General features: G+C 38.0%; 1 protein-coding gene across 5 annotated transcripts in view; it reads left to right on the top strand.

Annotated features, from left to right (window-relative positions):
* Positions 1–24,774, top strand: part of Dlg2 (discs large MAGUK scaffold protein 2) — a 1,919,116-nt gene that overhangs the window by 379,271 nt on the left and 1,515,071 nt on the right. For all 5 annotated transcript variants that reach the window (XM_040732003.1, XM_040732001.1, XM_040732000.1 and 2 more), the window contains exon 4: positions 8,415–8,510. In XM_040732003.1, the coding sequence (XP_040587937.1) occupies positions 8,415–8,510 (96 nt within the window). The remainder of the gene's footprint in view (positions 1–8,414; positions 8,511–24,774) is intronic.

The following is a 24,774-nucleotide window of genomic DNA, read 5'->3' as shown; positions in this document are numbered from 1 at the left end:
AAGACTGTGGCTAAGACAATTGTTGAGGCTCTAATAATGACTAACTGTGTAAACCATGGGCATTATTTATCTGCTCATTTTTGGCTGCTATGGAGAATAAGAATGAAAATAATTGACCTACAGTTATTTTCATACTGACATGCTTTAGAATCATCATGGATATGAATTTCTGAGCTTATCTGTAAGGCATTTTCTAGATTAGGTTTTTGAGGTGGGATGGTTCATCCTAAATAGTAGATGTATCATTCCACCAGCTGAATTCTGCTCTACATATAAAGGAGAAAGTGAGCTGAGTACCAGCATTTGTCAATCTGCTTCCTGACTGAGGATGTAATGAGACCAGCTGCCTCCATCTCCTGCTGCCATGCCTTTCCTGCTATAAGGGGTTGTACCTTTAACCTGTGAACCAACAGAAACCCTTTATCCTAAGTTAATTTTTCTCAGTCCCAATATTTTCTCATAGTAACACTAAAAGTAAGTAATGCAATTATATGTGAGTATTCAAAAGGTTATGGCCATTCTCAGTGTGTAAGATGCCGAATGCATCTTCCTTACTTTCCCCTTCTACATTTCCTCCCATGGAAGGTCAGTGAGAGAGGACAAGGAGTGGGGGAGTTCTAGCTGAAGTAATGAGGCTAGTCCTAGGGCAGTCACTTCACAAGGAGTGTGTCTACTTTGGACTTAATTTGAACAGGAGCTGTCTCTCATCACTCCATCTGTCCAATTCAATAAAGAAACCCATTATATTGAGATTACCTTGACTTTCTGAGAGTATCTGTGTTAGAACATTGACCTCATCACAGTCAAATTTCATAGACTAAAAAAAATCCTCTCGGCAAAGCCTTTGTTGTCAGACTGGAGTCAAATTTGTTGATTTTTAAGGATAATTTGTGTGTGGGGGTATCTTTTAACTTTCTGAAACCTCAGTTTCCCTTACATGTGTGACACAGTAATCAAAGCACATCAAACAACTACAGATAATGACCAGTTTTGCTGTTTGTTGATTATTACAAGACATAATAAATGCCACCTGTTTCCAACAAATGTTTGTCATTAATATTGGACAGTTAGGGCAGATGGTGGCATTGAATGGCCATCTAGAATTTTAGGACCTTAGCTAAATTACCTGGTAGCCAAGGCAGACTTCTGTTCTAGCAGGAAAATAGGGATTCAGAATATGTGAGGGTTCAGAACTGACTCTGGGCACACTGAACCTTGGACTGAGGACAGTGAGGCAAATGTTTGCTGTCCTCAATCACCTGTGCAGACCAGTGTCCTGATGTTCCGATAGGCTGGGTCACAACTGGCTCCAGAAATGAGTGCTGTGCTCTATATCGAAGTGACAAGTGTTTTCACTTGAGAGATGAGGAAGACTGGAAGTGACAGTGTTACTGTGATCCCGTTCCTTCTCCATGCCTGAAGCACTCTCCAGTAACAAGCCAGAGCACGGGGGAAGATGCATGACTCTGTGAGGCCACTAGGGTGTCATTTAGAACCTCTCTGCTGGAACAATGGAGCCATATAAATTTCAACCCACATCCTCTGGTTGCCATGGTGACTCGATGCACTTGCTTTGAAGTGTCTTTTGTGTCTTCCGACCCTTTTGCTTTCTTTTTTATTTTTAATCATCAGGATTTTTTACTTTGCCAGTAATTTCCTTAATGCGGCTGTGGCTTCTTACCCTCCTATTTCCCCATTCCTCCAATTTCTGAATATGTTGCCAAAGAGCGATTTAAAGCTAAGTATAATAGTTGCATATATGTGTTCACACATGCCTGCTGTGCCTGTAAGTCAGCAAGTCAGCCTCCCTCCTGCTTGTCAGCCTTCTTGCAATCGCCTTCCCCCCTCCACTCTCTCACACACACACCAAAACGGCAGACATTTTTCAGAAGACTGGTACATTTCTAAAGCTCGTCAGTGCTTAAAAAAAACAGCTTGTGTCTCTTAAAAAAATTATACAGTAAGTGGTTCCATTGTACTAGTTTAGTAAATTCTTAGCATTTGATATGTGGCAGGCTGAATAAAGAGCATGCTTGCCATTGCATTCCTTTCCTTCATTTGGTCACTTGAAAATTCTTAGATCATGAGGACAATGCTTCAAAGTAAAGAAAACAAGATGCTTTGGGTTCGCATTTATAAACTGTCACCTCTTAGTTACTCAATTGTGGGTGGGTTAATCACACTAAGCCTCGTATTAAAATAGGGTCTCAAAATAATAGCTTAAGATACTTGTGATAGATGAATTGAGATAACAGAGTACCTAGAATAAGTACTGTTCAGGACATTATAAACATTGATTCCGTCACCCAGGAAACTAACAGTATGCATCAAAGAACAGGCTACAGTTAATTTTTAACTTATTAGACACATGTGTATCTTCTTCATCATTATACCCTTCTCCACATCAAAGAGTTGAGGCAAACATGCAAATACAGATTCCTATGCTATTCCTTATTTAAATGCTGAAAATGTGAAATATGGACAAGGAAGAGTTGTAACATTCAAGTTTGGCTCTGAATTTCTGGGAGCAAACCTGGTTCAGCATATCAAACTAACAGGGTATTTAAAAAATATTCTTATCTATGGTAGACCAGCACTGACGACCCATCATAGGATCCCCTTTCTATGGAAGAAGTGAGTATATTCTCATACGAAATGTGTTGAAGCAGGATCATTAGCAATGCTGGAAAATATTTGAATGCAGGCAGAGGGTTCTTGCTAATGTGTAAGTGCTGAGCCGCTATGCATTTGTATTCGGTGCTGATGGTGAAAAGATTAACAAGACAGAAACAAAATTAAATTTTAAAACTACATTTATGTGACAGGGCAACTGCTCTGTGGAAGTATGAAGTTTTTCAGAGAGGAAGTCACAGAAGATTAAGCAAAATGGAAGGAGATCACAAAGAAAATTCTTGAAGGAATAATCTCTATGTTACAGTAATTTAAAAACGTAATTTAAAGTAATAAGAAAAACAAGCATGAAAGAAGAGATACACTTTTTTCATTAATGTCGTTAATACATAAAACTTCTTGGATTACATTAAATAATTTTATATCATTGAATAACACTCTCACATCGTATTTCATAGATTCTTTATCAAATAATGTTTCCTTGAGTAACTGAAGAATTATCATTTGATTACACTTCAGAAAAAGGATGAGTTTTGAATTGAATTAAATTGAATTAAAAATTAAAATTACAATTGCTCTTGCCTTTTGGGGGTAAATTGTTTGACCTCAACAAGCTTTTCTTTCTTTACCTGAAGCAGAAAATTTGAATTATGCTCTAGGTTCTGCAGTGAATCTCTAGGAATTGTGGACAAGCCCTCTTGCTGTGGACTTGTCTCTGTTGTAAAGTAATAGCTTGGTCTGTAGGTAGCAATCTTCAGGGTGTGGCTACTTTCGAGTTCCTGATTGGTACTGATTAGGTCTCCATGTTTCTCTATAGCTAGGATCTTTATTTCCAGACTTCCCAAGGTACAATTTAGATTGGTTTAAAAACATCAGATCCTGAAAGTAACACAAGAGGGCAGCTTGTAAGGATTCAGGCTTTTGCTGCATTTTTAGAAAGTAGGCAGTTAATCTGTCCTAGGGAGCTGAGTTTCTGACAGGAAGCTAATAGAGTACATTCATTCTGTATCCCACTGCAGTCCTGGTTATCTTCTTCAACATTAATGTTTATATGCTTTGTAACAGACCCTGTACAAGGGCTGCTCAAAATGTTTAATAATCATATTTTATGCCTTGGAGTGATTGGTCAACACAAACTGGAATTGGAGGTTGAGAGAGAAGATACATATGCATATATGTATACACACGCATATATATATGTATATATATATATATATATATATATATATAGAGAGAGAGAGAGAGAGAGAGAAGGGGGGCGATAGAGATTCTGTTCTCATTTCCAATTTAGGCAGCTCACAACCACCTGTAACTCTCACTCCAGGGAATCTGATGCCCTCTTTTTGTTCTCTTTGGGTACTGCACTCACTTGCACACCCTTAACCCCCCATACACATAATTAAAAATAATAGAAATAAAATCTTCACAAAGCATTTCCTTTAAATTTTTTTCTTTTTAAAACAATCTTACTTTACATACCAATCGCAGCTCCCTCTCTCCCGTAATTTATGTGTCTGATGAGTCAGCTTAAAATTGGCAAACATATTTTATAATGTAAAGGACGCCTGTATTAATGGTGTATAATCAAATAAATTAAGTAAATAACTATCTAAGAGGAAGTGCATGAGGTGCTGGGTTGCAAGTACTAGAGATCTGTTTCTGAGCAAAGGGATTTGCAGAAGTAGTGAATGATGTGACGTAACAGTGAGAATGGAAAGGGGTGAAGTCTATGGAACGTAGAGTGGGTGCAAATGGTGAGGATGGGAAGGTCTTTGAGGGGTTTTCCTTATTTCAGTATTCAGCAAAGAAAGGCCAAAGTTCAGTGGTTAAGACAGAGTTCACAGACTAACTGCTCTATGCCAGTTGTAGCCCAGTATTGTATTATTTTCATGTTAAATTCACATGCTGTTTTAAAATGTAAACTCATTGTCAAAGAACAAAATTTCAACAGAATTTATGGAATACTCCAGTTGGCTTTTGCTGGCTGTGCACATAGTGGATTGCATTCCACCTGTAAAAGAGGAAAACGCTCTGGCAGGAGAAACAGAGGTCTGGGCTTGCAAGTAGAAAAAGCTGAAGGAAACAGAATCAGGGTCAAGCACCAGGCCAAGGATCTGAGAGGAATTTTCTGCATGTGGTTTAAGATGACAGAACTTCATCATGCAAACTGAGGTGGAATGAACCACCCTTCCCTGCTTGTGAGTCTCCTGCTTTGTTGGAAGAGTTGCCCATGTTACAGTTCTGCTTGATTATACTTCATGTAGCAGGAGTGGAGTTCTGTCAGGCGACTCAACTGGGATCAATGACATCTTGAAACCTTTTCTTCCTGTTGTGAACACATTAAATTCAAGAATTTCACAAACCACTAGGAACATCCGAGTTTTCTCAGCAGCTCCAAACATCTGAACACGGGGCTGGGATTTCTTCACCATAACAAATTTGTACAAGTCAGTAGAGACTACACCTGTTGGATAGAGTGCTTACATCTCTTTTGCTAAGGAACTGCTCCTTATTCCCAAATTTGTTCAAATCTGGCTCACCTGTAATAGTTTAACATTTCAGCATGTACATCAGGCACTTTGAAATTAGCATGTGTCATAAATACCTCAAATGCCCTGCCTCACAAATGTCTAAGCTTTGTGTGTGGAAATACTCATATTCAGTAGAGCTATGAGGCCCTCTTCTTTCAGAAATTCTTAAGTAAATTTAGATGAATATGTATTATTCTTGTTTCTTTTGGAAGTGGGAAAACTTTAGTCTCAATCTTCCAGGTTTCTAAACATTTTTTGTGTGCTTATATATATGTGAGGGTACATGTTCGACAACTTGTGGGAGTCCAGTTGGTTTTCTTTTTCTAACATGTGGGTGCTCAAAGATGGTACTTGGGTGTCAGAGAGCACATACTTGAATCAAACGGTAAAAAGAAATCAGTCTGCTACTGATTTAGGATCTTCATCCCCACTGGCTAGCTTTCATTGTTCTTGTAAGTGGCATGGGGAATAAAAGTAATCCTCAATCTTACCCATCATGATATTCACAAGTTACAATAGTGACCAGTCTGACAAAATATAGCCACTGCTTCAATAGTGTCAGGAATATTATGGGAGCAACCAATTACTTTCTGATTGGGTTTAGGGTCTACTCTACAATTTGGAACTCATGCCTGGCACTACTACTAATGTCAGGAACATACGGGTAGGTAGGTCTTAGGCTTTAACATGAAACCCACTGCTATTATTTTGTTAGAAAAACATAATATTAAACCAATTTCTAATAACCTACTTACTTAGATAGTTATTAATTAGAAGATTCACAAGTGGTGAAAATTCAGAGAACAAGATTTCAGAGTGTCAATGCCTAAATGAGACATCTATGTGACAACTCACCTCAGAGATCATTGCAGAGGAGGGATGTAAAAAGTGTAAGAACCAGAAGTGGAACTTGACTACAATGAAATAATGTATTGTCAACATGGCCAAACAATTGCATAAATTAATTCACAATGATCATACAGCTTGCAGGGACCTATGCAAGATAAAGGCAGACCAAATTCTAGCATGGGGAAGGGAGATGGTCACAAACTCCAACTCCTAGCTGAGGCACTAGTGGAAATCGAAGGTTTCTGGGAGAGGGCGAGTCAGTTTTCTTTAAACATGAGGTCCCTGAAAAGTTACTAATGATGCAGTAGATGTCCCTCATGGCCATATTGACAGCATGAAATGGACTCTTGTGGGCTAAAGAAAAAAATACATTGGGAGGGAATAGTGGTAAAGAGTATGATGGAGGAGTTGGAAAGGAGAATATAGAGAAATGTAATTGATCAAAACATATTATATCTATGTATTAATTCTCAAATAATAAAAACGAGAATTATTTATTTTTTGTGTGTACATGTTTGTGTGTGTACATGTACATGTATGTGACATTGTATGCATGTGAAAATCAGAGGATACCCATAGAAGCCATTTATCTCCTTCTACCACATGGAATCCAAGGATGGAACTCAGGTTGTCAGACTTGGCAGTGAGTATGTTTATTTTCTGAGCCATCTGGTTTACTCCTTTAGTCTTGGTCTAAATCTTTGTCATTCTTAATTAAATCTGAAGACTGTGAAAAATTAGAGAAAGGGATAATGAAGTGGGAAGGACAAGATACTTATGCAGCTGTAAGCAAGGTACATTGGCTTTCCCTGTTGTATATAGATGCCATGTTGGTGCTTGCAGTTTAAAAAAGAGTACTTAGTGTGTGTGACCCACCCAAAATCTCTACAATTATTATTAGCATTAAACTGGAAATCTGTAGAGTAGTAGGTAAAGTCACCCCTCTTTAGGGCCAGGAAACATAAAGCAAGTTGTGATTGCCAATCTGACTTATGTGAATGTACCCATTAAATGATGAGACTTGCTGGAATGAAGATACTAATTGATTCTGGTATGTATGTATGTATGTATGTATGTATGTATGTATGTATGTATGTATGTGTATATGTATGAAATTCCATGAAGAAATATATCAATTTGCATGCTAAAATTTAAAAAAATCACAGGAGAGTATATATTGTATTAATCCATCATATGAAGCAGATGCAAACTGTAATGAAACCAGATTCATGGTTGTGTGGAATCAATGCCCTTTAAAAAGCTACAAAGAATGGCCTTTTGTCTCAAGGGGTTATAGATATTTGCTGTGGCAGTGGTTTCATGGAATATATACTTATCTTTAAAATATTCTTGTAATAATTCATTGAGAATTTCCTGCAGTGTACTTTGAACATATTCACTCCCTCCATGCCTCCCCTACTCATCACCTTCTCCACTCTCCATTCTTTCCTACTTAACTTTGAAATTACTCATTTTTCTTCTTTTTTCCAATCAAGTCCAGTTTATGTTTCCCAGATGGTTTTGGAATTGGTGCCTCATCTTTTTGTATTCGGCCTACCAGGAGTCACATCATTAATGAAAACTAACATTCTCCCAGAAATTAGCAAGTAAAAATAACTCCTCAGCTCCTGGTAGGACCATGTGTCTATTAATCCCTTTCTATGCTGGGATTTTGTCTGTCTGGAGCCTGTGTAGTTCTTTGGGTACTGTCACAATGGCTGTGACAGCATACATTTACTGTATGTAAATTATACTTTGCCAAAATTTATTTCCCTTAAAAAAAGATGTTAACTAAGCTGTGTCTCCAGCATTATCCCTGGGATCATCGCTACACATATATAGCAAGGCATATCCAGCATAATAGACTGAGCATAGACTGAGGAAGGAACTCTTAAGTATCTTCATTTCATTGAACCTAATATTTCTTTGTTAATTGAGTTTTTTACATTTTTTAGACTTTCATACTTTAGTACAATATTTACATCATTTCCATCCCTACCTCTCTTTCCTCTAACTCTTCTTACGCCCTTGCTCAGATTCAGAATCTCTTCTTCACAGAGTAAAGATTCTTGAAAATAAACAGAAGATGAAATCAACTCTTCTGTCTTCGTCTAGTTATTAACCATGCTCAGCTTTTACCAGGTCATCCTTTTACTTGGGACCAGTCCAATTTCAACATTCCCCGGTGAATATGCTTTGAAAGTTAAAAACTTGAATGTGTCCCATTTTTTGTCTTTTCCTCAGGAGCAATATAAAAATGTAGTGCATCCATAATCTAAAATTGACACAAGCAACAGCTAATAACATCTATTCATGTCTTAGATATTTTAAGGTACATTTAGTTTGCACTACAGAAAATAAAGAAATAAGGATTGATTTTTAAACTTTTTATTTTAATTTTAGCTTACAGGTTGCAGTGGACCAAAAGAAAATACTTCCTACATTGATCAAAATAAAGAAAACCAGTGTTTTGAGAATGAAACTGAAGAAAAAAAATGTGTAAGTGTTGTTATCTTTGTTGCTATACTTAGCATATTACGTGTGTCCTATTTTTCCAGAGATGTCATTTTCTAGCAGGGTTCCAATAGAAGAAAATGTGTAATATAATTTCAACCTTTTGTCTAGTATATATCCTGGCTGAGCTGACACTGAATGGGTGTCATTTTGAGTAGTTATGGATTTCATTTTGGAGATCTGTGTTTCAGTATTATGGACTCAAGCCTCCAGTGATGACACAAACATTTGTATGATTGAACAAGGATCCATTTCACATGTAGGCTGTCATTTAAATGATTTGAAACATTCATAATGCACTAAATGTGCATTCAGCATGGGAAGCCTTCTGACTTGGTGGTGGCACTGCTTTTCTTTGAAGATGAAATGGCATGTGGCTCTCCACAATGGACTTGCGCGTCTTTAGCCAATTTATTTTTGTCTCTGAGACACTTTCTAAGAGTATGTGTCATGGTCCTCTGGATCTTACTATTTTTTTTCTCCCTCCTTCTCTGTGATGTGCCTTGCATCTTAGGTGTTAAATGTGCACTGGTTGGGGCTAGTTATTCTATAGTCCCTTATCCTCTGCATTTTGACCATTTGTGGGATTCTGTAATGACTCCTATCTGTTGTTAAAGGAAACTTATGCCATGAAGAGTGAGAGCTGCACTTGTCTGTATGTATAAGATTAAGTATTCAAAACGCGGTTAGAAACTATATTGGTTTAGAAAAATTGAATGGGAGGTTCTCCTCTCGGAACTAATATCTACAAATGACTACACTAATTGATATTACAGTGTATACAGGATAAGTATTACAACCCTCACCCTAGATAAAGAGCTCTAGGCAATTAATGTCTACTGAGAGAGGGAGAATAAGTTTTTTTCCAGGAATTATACAGGGTATCCAAACCCAAGTGGTCAGTTCTAAACACAAGTACATACAAGCAACATTAAATGAACTCATAGGTTTTACACACACACACACAAACACAAACACATGCATGTGCACACACATATGATATATATGCACATACATATATGTGTGTATATAAAAACAATTTGGGAAGAAAGGGACTCGAATTTGAGAGGGATTGGGGTCAACATGGCAGGAGTGAAATGATGTCAATATCATACACCATGTATGAAATTCTAAAACAAATGTTTTAAAAATTAAAAAGAAAGAAAACAAATTTTTGGACTTCCTGGCTGTTCACAAAGATATGTGCAGTTTTCCTTCCTGAAGACGAAATCATCAAGCTTAAGTGGGCAACAAATGTTCTAGTTTATCAGGCAGATGAATTAAATATATTTTGGACACGTAATTGAAAAGTCCTTGTGCTTTCATCATAGGGAAGTGTTCAGCCTATCCCTTATGCTTAAACTCCAACCTGCCAATTTCTTTGTCTTTTAGGAGAATTATAAGATTTTTAGTAAGCTGAATGTAAATATATTTACTATTGCCTAAAAACAGTAAGTTTATGATTCTGTTGAAATGAATTACATTTTGACATATTCTTGATGTGGTATTTTTATTAAAATTCAGATAATAAAAGTAAAGGTATCATTGTGAACTATAGGATTCTATTGATGGAGAAAGATTTTACATTTTAATGTAACTTATCTATTTGGCTAGATTTTTCCACCTAATATCATGAGAAACACTATTATTTATTTGAGATCTCATAGATTTTTAAAATGTAGACACAGCTATAATCTTCCCCCATAGAACAACATTCAACATACCTCACTGGTTATGCTATGTTGTATTTTCATCATTTGATTACAAGATGTTTTATTTTTTCCTCCACAATTTATTCAGTGACTCAGTGAATATCAGGATCTGTGTATTGAACTTTGGAGAGGTTTCATAGACTACTAAAGAGAAAATACATTCTACTATTTTGAGATGAAACATTTTTAAGTATGTGATGTTTCTCTTTGATGTAGAGCACTGGCCAAAGCAATCTAGAGTAGAAACAATGATGTTGGAGGTATAACAAAATCTGACTTCAAATTATTCCATAGAACCACAGTAGTAAAACCAGCAAGGCATAGATATAACAACAGACATATAGACAAGTGAACAGAATATTAAAAAATCTAGGAATAAGCCAACATATCTGATGTCATTTTTTCTCTTGACAAAGGCAAGGCTTCAAAAATATACACCAGAGGATCTATCCCTGCTTTTTGAAGCCCATTTCATATGGTGGGATACCTTGTTCAACCTTTATTCAGGAATGGCAGGGCAGGGAGGGGCTTGGACTTGCCTCAACTGAATGTGCCAGGCCTTGTTGACTATGCAAGGGAGGCCTTACACTTTCTGAGGTCTAGATGGGGTAGGTTGGGGGAGGTGTGGGGGATGGGGAGGAGGAAAGGGAGGGGAGGGAGCAAGAACTGTGGTTGGTGAGTAAAATTAATACAAAATAGAATTAAAATTGAATTAGAAAAGTAGTGCTGGAAAACTAAGTGTCCATAAGTATATGACCAAAGTATGGATCTGGGTCTTACATCCTATACAGAAATTAGTTGCAAATGGATCAAACATCTTAATTTAAGACTTGACACATTAAAAGTAGTAGAGGAAATGATAGGGAATACAACACATAGGGAATTCCTTTCTAACTACATTAGCTCAGGGAATTCACAAATGAGATTATGTGAAATAAAAAACATCCAGCAAAGCAAATAATTTCTAGAGGCAAGAGATGCCTACACTCAACAGGGGATTAATATGAAGAATATGTAAAAATTTAAAGACATTAAACAACTGAGCAAATAATCTATTCACTACATGGGCAAATAAACTTAACAGACTCTCCAATTAAGATGTAAATTGGCCAATACATCAAACAATGTTCAACATCTTTAGCTATAAGGGAATGAATGAAAATCAAAACTCTGCTGATGGACTGGGACTGGGGAGATAGCTCAGCAGTTCAGAACACAGGCATGTTTTCTTCTTTTGTTTTAAAAAAATTGAGGATCTGGTTCAATTCCAGTACCAACATGATGGCTCACAACCATTTGCAGCTCCATTTACCAGGCATCTGATGCCCTCTTCTTGTCTCTATTGGCACTAGGCATACATGTGGTATGCAATACACAGACATTCATGCAGGAAAATCTCCCATCCATAATAAATAAATAAATAAATAAGAAGTTATGTTGAGATTTCATCTCAACCCAATCAGAATAGCTAAGGTTAAGAAACAAATAGCAACAAATTGCTGCTGGTACAGGAATGAATATATATTAGTCAGAGGCTACGGGAATCAGCATATGCATTACTTACCCAATAAAGCTAACACTCTAATGTGATCCAGGAATAACTTCTGTGAACATTGTCAAAAGAAAATCAGTCATCTTATTAGAGAAATACCTGCATGTCTATGTACAGTCTCAGGACTATATACAAGCCCAACCTATAGAATTAGCCTAAGTGTTCATGAGTGGATGAATGCATAAAGTAAATGTGACCTATATACATAACTAAGTTTTATTCAGCCACAAAGAAAATGAAATTATATCTTTGCACAAAAAGATGGAAGTGGAGATCATCATTTAAAAAATCATGATCAGACTCATGAATACACTTCCATGTTTTCTCTTGTCTGTAATTTAGGAATGAGGACAGGAAAACCAAGTGGGACTCAGGGATGTGTAAGTGGTAATGCAGGAGAGGGAAGGATGTGAGAGGGAAACAGAGGGGTTAATATAATCAAACTATGACTTATGTGTGTATGAAAGCACTGTGCTAGCTAGTCTTATGTCAGCTTGACACACAAACTAGAGTTATCTGAAGGGAGGGAACCTAAATTGAGAAAATGCCTCCGTAAGTTCTGGCTGTAATGCACTTTCTTACTTACTGATTAATGTGGGAGTGCCCAGCCCATTGTGGGTGGAGTCATCACTAGACTGGTGATCATGGGTTCTACAAGAAAGCAGGCTGAGCAAGCCATGAGGAGCAAGTCCTCCATGGCTTCTGCAACAGGTCCTGCCTCCAGGTCCTGCCATTTTTGAGTTCTCTCTTAGAGGAGACTGTACCATTTTCTGGAATTAAAGATCTATGACTAGACTGTCTATATGAGCCTTGCAGATCAGATTTTTGTGTTACCAGCTATTCCTAAAGCTATTTTGAACTAATCAATTAAGTTAGCAATACATTTATTTACAAATATTATTGAAGAAGCAAAAACACTAAGGAAATAGATTCTATAAATCTTAACATTTTCTGTGTCTAAAGCATATAAAAACTTTTGATTCATATATGGATCATGTAAAAAGACACAGACTTTATTTGCTACCTGGAACAATAAGTTCTGTCCTACTGAAAATACAGTGGGTCAATATAATGCATGAGATAAGATGGTACTTCAAGTAAGATGATGATCGTGGCAAATATTGTTTTATTCAATATCTGTCACTAGAATATCTACTATGCTGGCTAACAAATTCAGTACCAATATAAATTTATATAAGCCAATTCTTTTGAGTCTCAGATTCTTTTTTAACTATAAACTTATAGTTAATTTGCTTCTCATGAATAGTTAATGATACCACATATATGAAAATTCCTAATCATAGCTTAGTCAGTAAGAATTTAATGTCTTTACAAACCATAAGTCTGATAAGCAGCTAATAGCCCAACATTTATGAAAGCCTCCCATGAAGCTCAATAACAGGAACAAATAACATGATTTGAAAATAGAAAAAGAATTCCATCCTGAATAGACTTTTCTCCATGTGAGATGTAAGAGTGGCCAAAAGGTAGGTACAGTAAAAGATCTTTACCATTAATTATAAAGGAAGTGGAAATAAAAATCACTGTGAGAAACCACATGCCACTTGTTAGAATGACTGCATGATTGGATATGAAAACCACTGTAAATGGTACATTTATTGAAAACTTGATTTTCAGCTGGTTGCACCTCTGGGAGATCACTGAGTTTTGAGAGTGTTCACTTTTATGTTGGTTAATCCACTGATGAGTTCATGGCTGAACTAGTATTGGGAGCTAGTCAGAGAAAGTAGGTATCTTGGATTATGTTGTTCAATGGTACATCTTGTTCAAGGCCCACCTTTCTGTCTTTCTCTGCTTTATGGGTATTTTAGATGAGCGCCGTGGTTCTACTGCAAGCTTTGGGCCATGGTGTTCTGTCTCACCACAGGGAAGAGAAAAACAGCAGAAGCAAGATGCTTCTGAAACCCAGCCAAAATAAATCTGCAATCCTTTAATTTGGATTTCTTAGGTGTTTTGTTACTGTGATATAAAACTAATAACACAGACAGGACTGTAACATGGAAAATAAATAACTCAGACACAGATATTGGAGTCCAAGCTTCAAGCTGAAGATCAGAGAAACTAAATAGCCAAGATAGTACATCTTACTTCTACCCAGGTGAAATGGCAATCCTTTCTCCACAAATCCTCAGAGGCAAAACCTCTCCATTCTTGTCTCCTTCTGCCTTTTATTCCTTTCTTCATCCAGCCATATCACTCTGGTATCCACCTCCCTAGTGGTGGGATTAAAGTCCTGCAATCCCAGGTGCTGAGATCACCTTTGTGTGAGGTTTTTTGTTTTGTTTTGTTTTGTTTTTTTTAGGACTGGATCAATTTTGAGTAGTCAGTGTGTTCATGATTGAACCAATAGAGATCAGCCTACCTCTTAATCCTGAGTTTTAGGATTAAAAGTGTGTGCCACCACTGCTCAGCTTCTATAGCTAATTAGTATGGCTGCTGGGATATATCGCCACTGCCTGACCTATAGCTTGTGGCTGGCTTTGCTTTCTGTACCTTCAGGCAAGCTCTAATAAATCATAAATAATATATCACAATATAGGACAGCTAATATCAAGATGTCAAAACTAACAGATATTAGTGTTGGTTCAGAGAAAAGGAAACTGTTGAATATTGTTGTAGGAATGTAGACGAATATAAGCATGAAACCATCACCTTGCAGAGTTGTATGTCTTTTGTGTCCATTGCAGCACTGTTTACCATAGCCAAGAGATGGACACAATTTAATAGTCTATAAAGAAACTGGGACACATATACAGTGTGGTGTTATTCAGTTCTAATGAAAATTGCGATATTAGAATTTAGGAAATATTATAATAAATGAAATAAAACCACCACAAAGAGCAAAACACTGCATTCATCTCATTGTATGTGGAACTTAAGAGTAAACGAGGAGATGTGGGTCAGATGACACATCGAAAGGGGTAGATATGAGAAACAAATAGAGGCAATGAATTTGTGCATGCTGTATATGAGAGGAATGTACATTTGAGACATAGAAAAACAATAGGAGACCCACCTCAAAATGCTGAACTACTTCTTGCAATAGATTAAGGAGAAGGAAAATCATTTCCTGCAGTTGTTGACCTACTGGTGACTTCACTGGGCTTAAGTAGATAGTTCCAATCTGGTGTCACACAGAATGCCTGGGTTAAGTTAAATGGGCACATAATAAGACAGAAAGTCATGGTTATAAAAAAGAGACTTGTAGGGATGGCGGAGTGTTTATAGGGATGGGAGAGAGATAAGAATATATGTGTGAGAGTTAGTAATTAGTATACATTATATACATGTACAAATTGTCAAATAAAATTAATATAAAAGAAAAAAACAAGATGATGCCTCATAAGTAGCCTCAGTATAACAATCATCTCACCAACTATATGCCCTTTGGCATCATATTATGTACCTTAATTATATACAATAGAAATTAATTTAAAGAATTTTAAAGAATAAATGCTGAACATGAAAAACTTGTGATTTCATATGTTTGTACATACTTGTAACACTGTAACCACTTCCTTATAAATCAAAATATATTAAAAACTATAGACTATAGATTTCATAGTAAGCTACTGATTCTGGCTTTACATAAAAAGAAAAGAACTTGTCCATCCATTCAAAAAACATCTTTACAGCAGGCTGTGTTCTAAACACTGCCAGTGTTTCATGTTTTTTTTCCCCCTTTAAAGCTAGTGGAGAAACCATCACTAATGATTTTCAGAAAGCCAAAAACATGTAAAATCCCACATTTCTGGTAGCAGGTATTTTGGAGACATGCTGATATCTTTCTCCATCTTCTATGGAATATGACTTTTGTATGACTTTCCTCACTTTAATGGGCAAATATGTTTGCAGAAAATATGTTCTACCAGCTTAAAATTTCAAGTTGCATAGTAATTATTCTAATTTTCAACATTAAAGGAAACTACATGAGATATTAAGTGCTGGCCTTCCAAAGCTAATCTTTTTTTTTCCAGATTACTTTTTTTTATTAATATTTTTTTTATTTTCCATTTTAAATTTAGATAAGAAACAAGGTTGCTTCACAAGTCAGTACGAGGTCCCTCTCCCTTTCCCTCCCCTCCTCCCGTGCCCTCCCCCATCCCCCCGTTATCCCTCATTCCCCCAGGGAGGGTGAGGCCCTCCATGGGGGTGTCCATAGTCTGTCATTTCATATAGGGCAGGGCCTAGACCCTTCCCCAAGAGTTCAGGGTGAGAGTGCACCTCACATTGTTCTATGGGAGTCCAGAGACCGTGTGTATACTTGGGATGGGTACTGATCTGCTGTCCAAGGCTCAATAGATTACCTAGGCCTCCTCACTGACACCCAGATTCAGGGGTCTTGATCAGTCCCATGCTGGATTCCCAGGCTGATGCCTGGGATTCAAGAGTTAACCTTTGTCTGGTCAGCTGTTTCTGGGGGTTCAACCAGCCCAGTCTTAATCCCTTTGATCATCAGTCCTCCCTCTCTGATACTGGCTTTCTTGAGTTCAGTTCAGTACTTAACCAGCCAGTAAATGAAGTTTCTGTTTCCCAGACTCTCTGGCAATAGGATTGTAGGCTGGCACTCCCCAGATCTATGTCTAAAATCCATATATGAGAGAGTACATGCCATGTTTCTCTTTTTGTGACTGGGTTACCTCACTCAGGATGGTTTCTTCTAGTGTCATCCATTTGCCTGCGAATCTCATGATTCCATTATTTTTTTCTGCTGAATAGTACTCCATTGTGTAGGTGTACCACATTTTCTCTATCCATTCTTCGGGTGAGGGACATCTAGGTTGCTTCCAAGTTCTGGCTATTACAAATAAAGCTGCTATGAACATAGTGGAACAGACATCTTTGTTATATGAATGGGCATCGTTTGGATATATGCCTAAGAGTGCAGTTGCTGGGTCTTGTGGTAGGTTTATTCCCATTTTTCTGAGGAATCTCCATACTGCTTTCCAAAGTGGCTGAACCAGTTGGCACTCCCACCAGCAATGGAGGAGTGTCCCCCTTTCACCACATCCTCTCCAGCATAAATTGTCATTGGTGTTTTTGATTTTAGCCATTCTGACAGGAGTGAGATGGTATCTCAGAGTTGCTTTGATTTGCATTTCCCGGATGGCTAAGGATGTTGAGCACTTTCTCAAGTGCCTCTCAGCCATTTTAGACTCCTCTATTGAAAACTCCCTATTTAGTTCTGCAGCCCACTTCTTAATTGGGTCCTTTGCTGTTTTGGAGACTTGCTTCTTGAGTTCTTTGTAAATTTTGGAGATCAACCCTCTGTCAGATGTGGGGTTAGTGAATATTTTTTCCCATTCTGTGGGCTGCCTTTTTGTCTTGCTGACTGTGTCCTTTGCCTTACAGAAGCTTCTCCGTTTCAGTAGGTCCCATTTATTAATTGTTGATCTCACTGTCTGTGCTACTGGTGTTATGTTCAGGAAGCTGTCTCCTGTACCAATTCTTTCAAGGGTACCACCCACTTTCTCTTCTAAGAGGTTCAGTGTGGCTGGATTTATGTTGAGGTCTTTGATCCATTTGGACTTAAGTTTTGTGCATGGCGATAAACATGGATCGATCCGCATTTTTCTACATGCCAGTCTCCAATTATGCCAGCACCATTTGTTGAAGATGCTTTCTTTATTCCATTGTATATTTTTAGCTTCTTTGTCAAAGATCAGATGTTCGTACGTGTGTGGGTTAATACCCGGATTTTCAATTCGATTCCATTGGTCTGCCTGTCTATTTTTGTGCCAATACCAAGCTGTTTTCAGGACTATAGCTCTATAATAGAGCTTGAGGTCAGGGATAGTGATGCCTCCGGACGTTGACTTGTTGAACAGGATTGTTTTGGCTATCCTGGGCCTTTGTTTTTCCATACAAAATTGATTATTGTTCTTTCAAGGTCTGTGAAGAATTGTGCTGGGATTTTAATGGGGATAGCATTGAATCTGTAGATTGCTTTTGGCAGGATTGCCATTTTTACTACATGGATCCTACCTATCCAAGAGCATGGGAGATCTTTCCAATTTCTGAGGGCTTCTTTAATTTCTTTCTTTAAAGATTCAAAGTTCTTACGATACAGGTCTTTCACTTGTTTGGTTAGCGTTACCCCAAGGTATTTTATGTTGTTTGTGGCAATTGTAAAGGGTGATGTTTCTCTGATTTCTCTTTCAGCCCTTTTATCATCTGTATATAGTAGGGCTACTGACTTTCTTGAGTTGATCTTGTAACCTGCCACTTTGCTGAAGGTGTTAATCAGCTGTAAGAGTTCCCTGGTAGAGTTCTTTGGGTCATTGATGTAAACTATCATATCGTCTGCAAACAGTGAAAGTTTGACCTCTTCCTTCCCAATTTGTATCCCCTTGATCCCCCTTTGTTGTCGTATGGCAATAGCTAGAACTTCAAGTACCATGTTGAAAAGGTATGGAGAAAGTGGACAGCCTTGTTTTGTTCCTGATTTTAGAGGAATTGCGTTGAGTTTCTGTCCATTTAGTTTGATGTTGGCTGTTGGTTTACTGTATATAGCTTTTATTATGTTTAAGTATGTCCCTGTTATCCCAGATCTCTCCAAGACCTTTATCATGAAGGGGTGTTGGATTTTGTCAAAGGCTTTTTCAGCATCTAGTGAGATGATCATGTGATTTTTGTTTTTCAGCTTGTTTATATGGTGGATTACGTTGATGGATTTTCATATGTTGAACCATCCCTGCATCCCTGGGATGAAACCTACTTGATCGTGGTGAATGATTGTTTTGATGTGTTCTTGGATCCGATTTGCCAGTATTTTATTGAGTACTTTTGCATCAATGTTCATGAGGGATATTGGTCTGAAATTCTCTTTCTTACTTGTATCTTTGTGTGGCTTGGGGATCAAGGTTATTGAAGCCTCATAGAAAGAGTTTGGCAAAGACCCTTCTGCTTCTATTGTGTGGAACACTTTGAGAAGAATTGGTATAAGCTGTTCTTTGAATTTTTGGTAGAATTCTGCACTGAGGCCATCTGGACCTGGACTTTTTTGGTTGGGAGACTTTTGATGACAGCTTCTATTTCCATAGGGGTTATAGGTCTATTTAAATTGCTTATCTGTTCTTGATTTAGTTTTGGCAAATGATAGCTGTCCAGGAAGTCATCCATTTCCTTTAAATTTTCGAATTTTGTGGAGTACAGGTTTTCAAAGTATGACCTAATGATTCTCTAGATTTCCTCAGAGTCTGTTGTTATGTCCCCCTTTTCATTTCTGATTTTGTTAATTTGCGTGTTCACTCTCTGCTGTTTGGTAAGTTTGGACAAAGGTTTGTCTATCTTGTTGATTTACACATACACTTAGTGTGGGTTAGATGCTAACAGGATTGTAAGAAATAATTTTAAAATGTGACCCTTGCTATGAAGGGAAGAAACTAGGATCATGTAATGATGAGGAGTATAAAGGAATCTAATTTAATTAGAGTTGGTTGGAGGTGGTCTTCCTGAGATGGTAACATATGCACAGAGACCAGCATGACAGCCAGGTGTGTGAGGATCCAGGGAATCAGTTCTTTGCAGAATGAACAGTGGGTTAAATGCTCTGGGTAGAATTAGAATGACACATTTTATATGCAGAACAGATAGTACGATAGTCTGATTAAGGTGTGAGAAGGGCATTTAGCAGTGCTGTGGAGGTGATTCATACTAAAGTAAAATTGCTTTTCAGATGATACAGCCTTGGAGATTTGTGGCTTGCACATGATTATTTGGATATTTGGGATCCATTTAATGCTTAGCATTGTATAAAAATAAGGGAACTTGAGTCTCCGAAAGGGTGTTGTAATGTTCAGTAAAGTTTACATGAGCTTACAATTTGTTGGAGAAATATAATTTAGTTGGATGTTTTCACCATTTATTGGTGGACATTTGTAGTTATTGAAATTTCCAATTTTCAGATATTGTTTAGATTCTGGTAACAAGAGACATGTAATCCATATGGTTCTTGATTAATTATGCTCCAAGTCACATATGTAAGGAAAATTGTCTTATATATAATTACATAAATTCCAATGGAAACCATGATTTAAACAAATATGTTAAAGCCCCAAATTTCTTGATATTTGCTATAATTATTGGCTCTATTAAATTGGCTTATTTTTATACTTCTTTTCTATAGATACACAATCAACTTGAATAGAATACGTAGTTGCACAGAATTTTGATTTACATGAATTTTTTTCAGGATCCGATATCATCCTGACAGCTTTTTTTTCCTTTATAATAGAAACTCATTGGGAAACTCAGTCCTTCCCCAGTTGATTCTAATTTCCTACCTGTCTCTGGAGAGTTTGGAAATGAGGGCAGGCATTTTGCCATGACCTGCCCGCAGTCTATTTTACTAAGCTAACAAGCTTTGCAGATGTCATTTGTGTGCCTGCTGTCCTGGGTACTTGGGGAACAGACAGACAGGGATGGGAGTCCAGGTGGATGAATTGATTCTGTTATTTTCATTGGAGCTAATCTTTCCACTGTGGAGTCCATTCCTTCTTGAATTGCTTCAAGGTCTCTTAGAAACTATAAAAGGCTTCATTATGGAATCCTATCTTTGTAGGGTGATCTCAAGTTTTTAGTCTGCATTGAATCTGGTATACCATAGACTGGAGGAGGCCAGGTGTCTATGCCATACTTCTGGGTTGTTCCTAGGGAGGCAGAGGCTGTCTCTGGATTTGAGGTATGATGGGATGCAAAGAGCACAGCTCTGTTAGAGTCACCTGAATTCTCTGTCACCCAGAGTAGGTTGCATATGTACCTAGGGACATTCTGTTCCATAAAATGGAGATTATAATCTCTTTTTGAAGGAATGTTATCATCACTAGATAGTATATTTACAAAATATTTGCCATAGTACTTGAGATAAAATCCACTTTACTGGTACCATTAAAAGTGTTTCTGTTGGTATGGTTCTGTTACAGGGGGGCACAATATGTTCTTCCATAGTGTCCTCTTGCAACTGTCCTCCTTCATCATCCATGACCATTCCAAACCATACTGCCTAAGGTTAGATTGGATTTTCCAGTAGGAATATTTTTATTTTCAAATACTTTTAGCTACATTTGCCAACTTACTTCATTCTTAACTTTATATGTGTATCATTCTTACTCTATATGTGTATGGCTCACACTCGGACAGGAATGTATAGCATATATTCAAATAGGCTCCTATAAATCTTTGAGAAAAAAATGATCAGTGTAACTAGAGCTGATCTTTGAACAAATATGTATTTTTTTGCTCTTGTTTGTCAGGGACTATGCTATATACTAGCAATATACTTTAAATATGCCCCTAAACTGCTTGGTCCCTAGGAAAATAAACTGTGAATATATTTTACTTCTATTGTTATTTAAACATGTTTGAAACAAACAAAAACAATGTATTTCAGTGGTTAAAGTATGGGCTTTTAGTGGAAGCAATTCCTAATATTAATATTCTGATATCAAACAATAAATCAATATATCCTTGGCATGATATCAACCTTAAGGAATGTCAAGTAAAGCAGTTTTCAGGGTATGGCTTTATACCTTGCCAAACACTTCTTATGAAATCACAGGCTTAACTAAGTACTATGTCTATAGAAAAAATGCTTTTATCCAATGCCTTGTTAATTTTAAAAATAAAGTAGTACTTCCCTTGAGGCAAATGGGTAGTACTTCCCTTGAGGCACCCTAACTTGGACTAGGCTTCAAAGCATAATGTCAATTGGTCAAACTGCTCAGTGGATAAGAACATCTCAGTGGCTGCTCTTCTAGAGGACCTGCTGGTTAGATTCCCAACACCTACATGGCAGTTCACAACTATCAGTGTAGTTTCAGTTGCAGGCGATCTGATGTTCTTTTCCGGCCTCTACGAGCACTTAAGGCACATGGTGCACATATATACATGCAGGTGGAACCCTCATACTCATACAATAATAAAAGGAAAAACAAACATGATATATTCACCTACCTTCATACATACAGATCTTATACAATAATCATCTGTGCTGAATCCAAACTAATGAGCACATTACATAAAGCTGTGTAAAACATGTGACATTTTGTATGTATTTAACATTATATGAAATTACTGTGTTTTTTTCCCCAATCAGAGACAGGATGTTCAGTTTGTAAAATGACTGCTCTAAACACCTTTAATAGGATCCCACTGGATGTGTTTATGGAGCCGATTGTATAAAGTCGTGTGTTATTATTGATCCATACCCTTTTCAAGTATAACAGAGGACATAGAATTCTTCTTCTTTCCCACTTCTAGTTAAGTTTCCTGGCTCCTCTCCAGAACATCTTCCTGACTATTCCATTTCTGGGTTAAAGTCCTCTGCTTTAGGAGTCCAGGACACTGCTCAAATCCGCACCGCAACAGTGCTGCAGGCTTCGATTTGCTTGTATTTGCTCACCTAGTGTCTTTACTTCTGTAGATTCTCAAGAATATGTTTTGAATGGAAGTGCCTAGACCACATGATGGGAAGATAGAATAAAAACTAACTTTAAGAAGTTTGGTTTAATGAGTGTTTCAGACATCACCTCCAACTGCCTGTGTCATATGAGTGACTTGGGAGTGCCTACAGAATGTCAGGACAGATTCCAGTCGTTTACAAAGTGTTTTCATCTGTGACCCACCACAGTAAGAAGACTTAGCAGGCTCCCTCTGCCAGTTTTCCCCATCCCAGTCTCCTCCTCCTCATTTTGAAGCTAGAATGTACGTCCAAGCTACCTTTCTTCCATTTTCTCTTTCAGACTTCTGGCTATCTTCTGTTCTATACAGCTAAGGAAGCACTGGACTTAAAATTAAGAGACGTGATCTTTATTGTTGGCATGGAAGTTAGCTACTAGCTTCTTAGGAAATCAGTTAAATATGTCGGAAGTGCTTTGGCAACATTAAAGAGCTAGAGAGAAACAAAGCCTAATTATTTACAACATGAATATGAGGATCAGAATTATACCCATATTAGACGCTCTGGCTACATCAGAAAAGCACTCTGGCACCTAAAGGATGCTGAAGGATGGGGGAGGGGAGCGGGTCACTCCTCTGAGGTAAGCTTAGGCAGTATTAAGCTAAGTTAATCTCTGTAATGAGGTAACAAATGAGGAGATAAGGACGTAAAAGGATGATTCTGTAGCCTTTTCATATTATTGAACCATAAGACAGTTACCTAATTGAATAGAACACAGAATGGGTTTTATTTGTATTGGTTAATGTGCAAATCATCTGAAGTTTATTATACCTGTAGGGTAAGAGTTCAGAGAAAATTATTTTGAACCATAAATAATTTTTTGAGCTAGTTTAAAAGGTTATGTTGAATTGAAATTCAGGTGGTTTTTTTTCCATCACTTCCTCCCACCCCCTAACACATATCTGATTTGCTATGAACTAAGGAAGAAAAATCTTTAAAAACAGTACTCTCCTTTTGGTAAAATAATGACACGTCAGATCCTGACACAGTCATCTATTTAGCAATTGGGAGGTTATTGAGGTTTGAACCTGAATAATTCATGAAAGGTAGGAAGAAGTCTTAAGACTCTTATTGAAAATACACCTTGTACAAAAAGAAGCTTGGTAATGGATGGTAAAGAGGCAAAATATATTGACTAGTAAATTGAAACGTAAAGGTCCCTGGACTTTTCTTCTCAATGTGGCTAGTGGTCCAGCTGATTATGAATTTTCTTTCTAGAGAAAGAGGGTTGTTGGTTTATTATTCTTCCTGACCCAGCAGTACTTTCCACCTCTCTTTGAGTCTGACTTGCTCTTTTCCTGTTTCCCTGTCTGCTCCCCCCTCCAACCCTCCCCCCCCGGCCCCCCGCCCTGCTGAGCTCTTTTCTCTGAGCCCCAGTGCCTTCTTGTGTGCCTCAGGCTTTTGGGGGGGCGGGGTAAATCATTATCTAGAGAGTGATGCTTGTCAAGCACCCCAATCACCCTCACTAGGAGAAAGGGAGGGATTTGAGGGATGGGGAGGGTTAATCATTTGACTGCTAAAATGCAGCAGAGGGGAGCACAAAGCTCCGCCCACATAATAAGTGCCTGTAGACAACCAGTCAGGGGAGAAAAGTTTGGAAACAAACTCATTTTCTTCCTCCCTTTTGCTCACGATGTAGAACTTTTGTAAACGCGTTGAAGCTTCCTCCCACCCAGATTTTATAATATACTTTCTTGTTCAAATACTCGGATCGCTTGCTTACTTGTGTATGCGGTAGACCACACCACGTATGGCTGTACAAGTAAAAAGGGGAAACTGAACATTTTCCAAGCTATAAGCGTCCAAATCTGCAGCCTCCTTATGTACCTGGCCAGCTCTGCTCATCCAGTTGTTAGTCATTTATAAGCAGCCGCCCTTGTAACAACAGCAAGTGAATTTAGCAGTGATGTATGCAGTACCTAGTGCCCCGTTGCTTTCACTCTCATCTTTCTAGTCATTGAGGCTCCCGGGAATCATGCTCATAATAAATAGCTTTTTTATTACCCAAAGCCGCTGTTCTGGCAGCCAACGACAGTCCTTTGATAGATGGGCCGGGTAGTGTGTGTGTGTGTGTGTGTGTGTGTGTGTGTGTGTGTGTGTGTGTGTGTGTGTGTTGTGCTTTACTCAGAGTAGTTAACAGCGAAGAGAACGCAGCAAAAGGGGGGTACTTTGGCAAAGGAAATCTGAGTAGAGCGGAGCAGCAGATCAGAATTCAGAAAGAGCGAGAGCTGAAGTGTGATTCTCTGGCGCTTGGTCTAACCCTCATCTGAAGGATAGAGCAGTGCCGGGCACTCACGTCAGCCCTGCTGCCCTTCTCGGAATCCGCTAAGAGATGATGCAGCCTTGGAGTCCAGCAAGCCACCAGGAAGTTTTGCCGGAGCTGATTTCTAGGGGATTTTCCCTTGCCTAGGAGAATCCTGCTTGCATTGAGCTGTTTCTCATGAGGGGCCCCCCTTGGAAAAGCGGTCTGTACAGAATCCAGGCTCTGCTTGTCTCAGTGTGCTA

The sequence above is a fragment of the Mesocricetus auratus genome, unplaced genomic scaffold (assembly GCF_017639785.1).
Source record: "Mesocricetus auratus isolate SY011 unplaced genomic scaffold, BCM_Maur_2.0 Super-Scaffold_4256, whole genome shotgun sequence".
Classification (NCBI taxonomy): domain Eukaryota; kingdom Metazoa; phylum Chordata; class Mammalia; order Rodentia; family Cricetidae; genus Mesocricetus; species Mesocricetus auratus.
The sequence above is the reverse complement of the archived record's forward strand: the minus strand, read 5'-3'. Positions and strand labels throughout refer to the sequence as shown.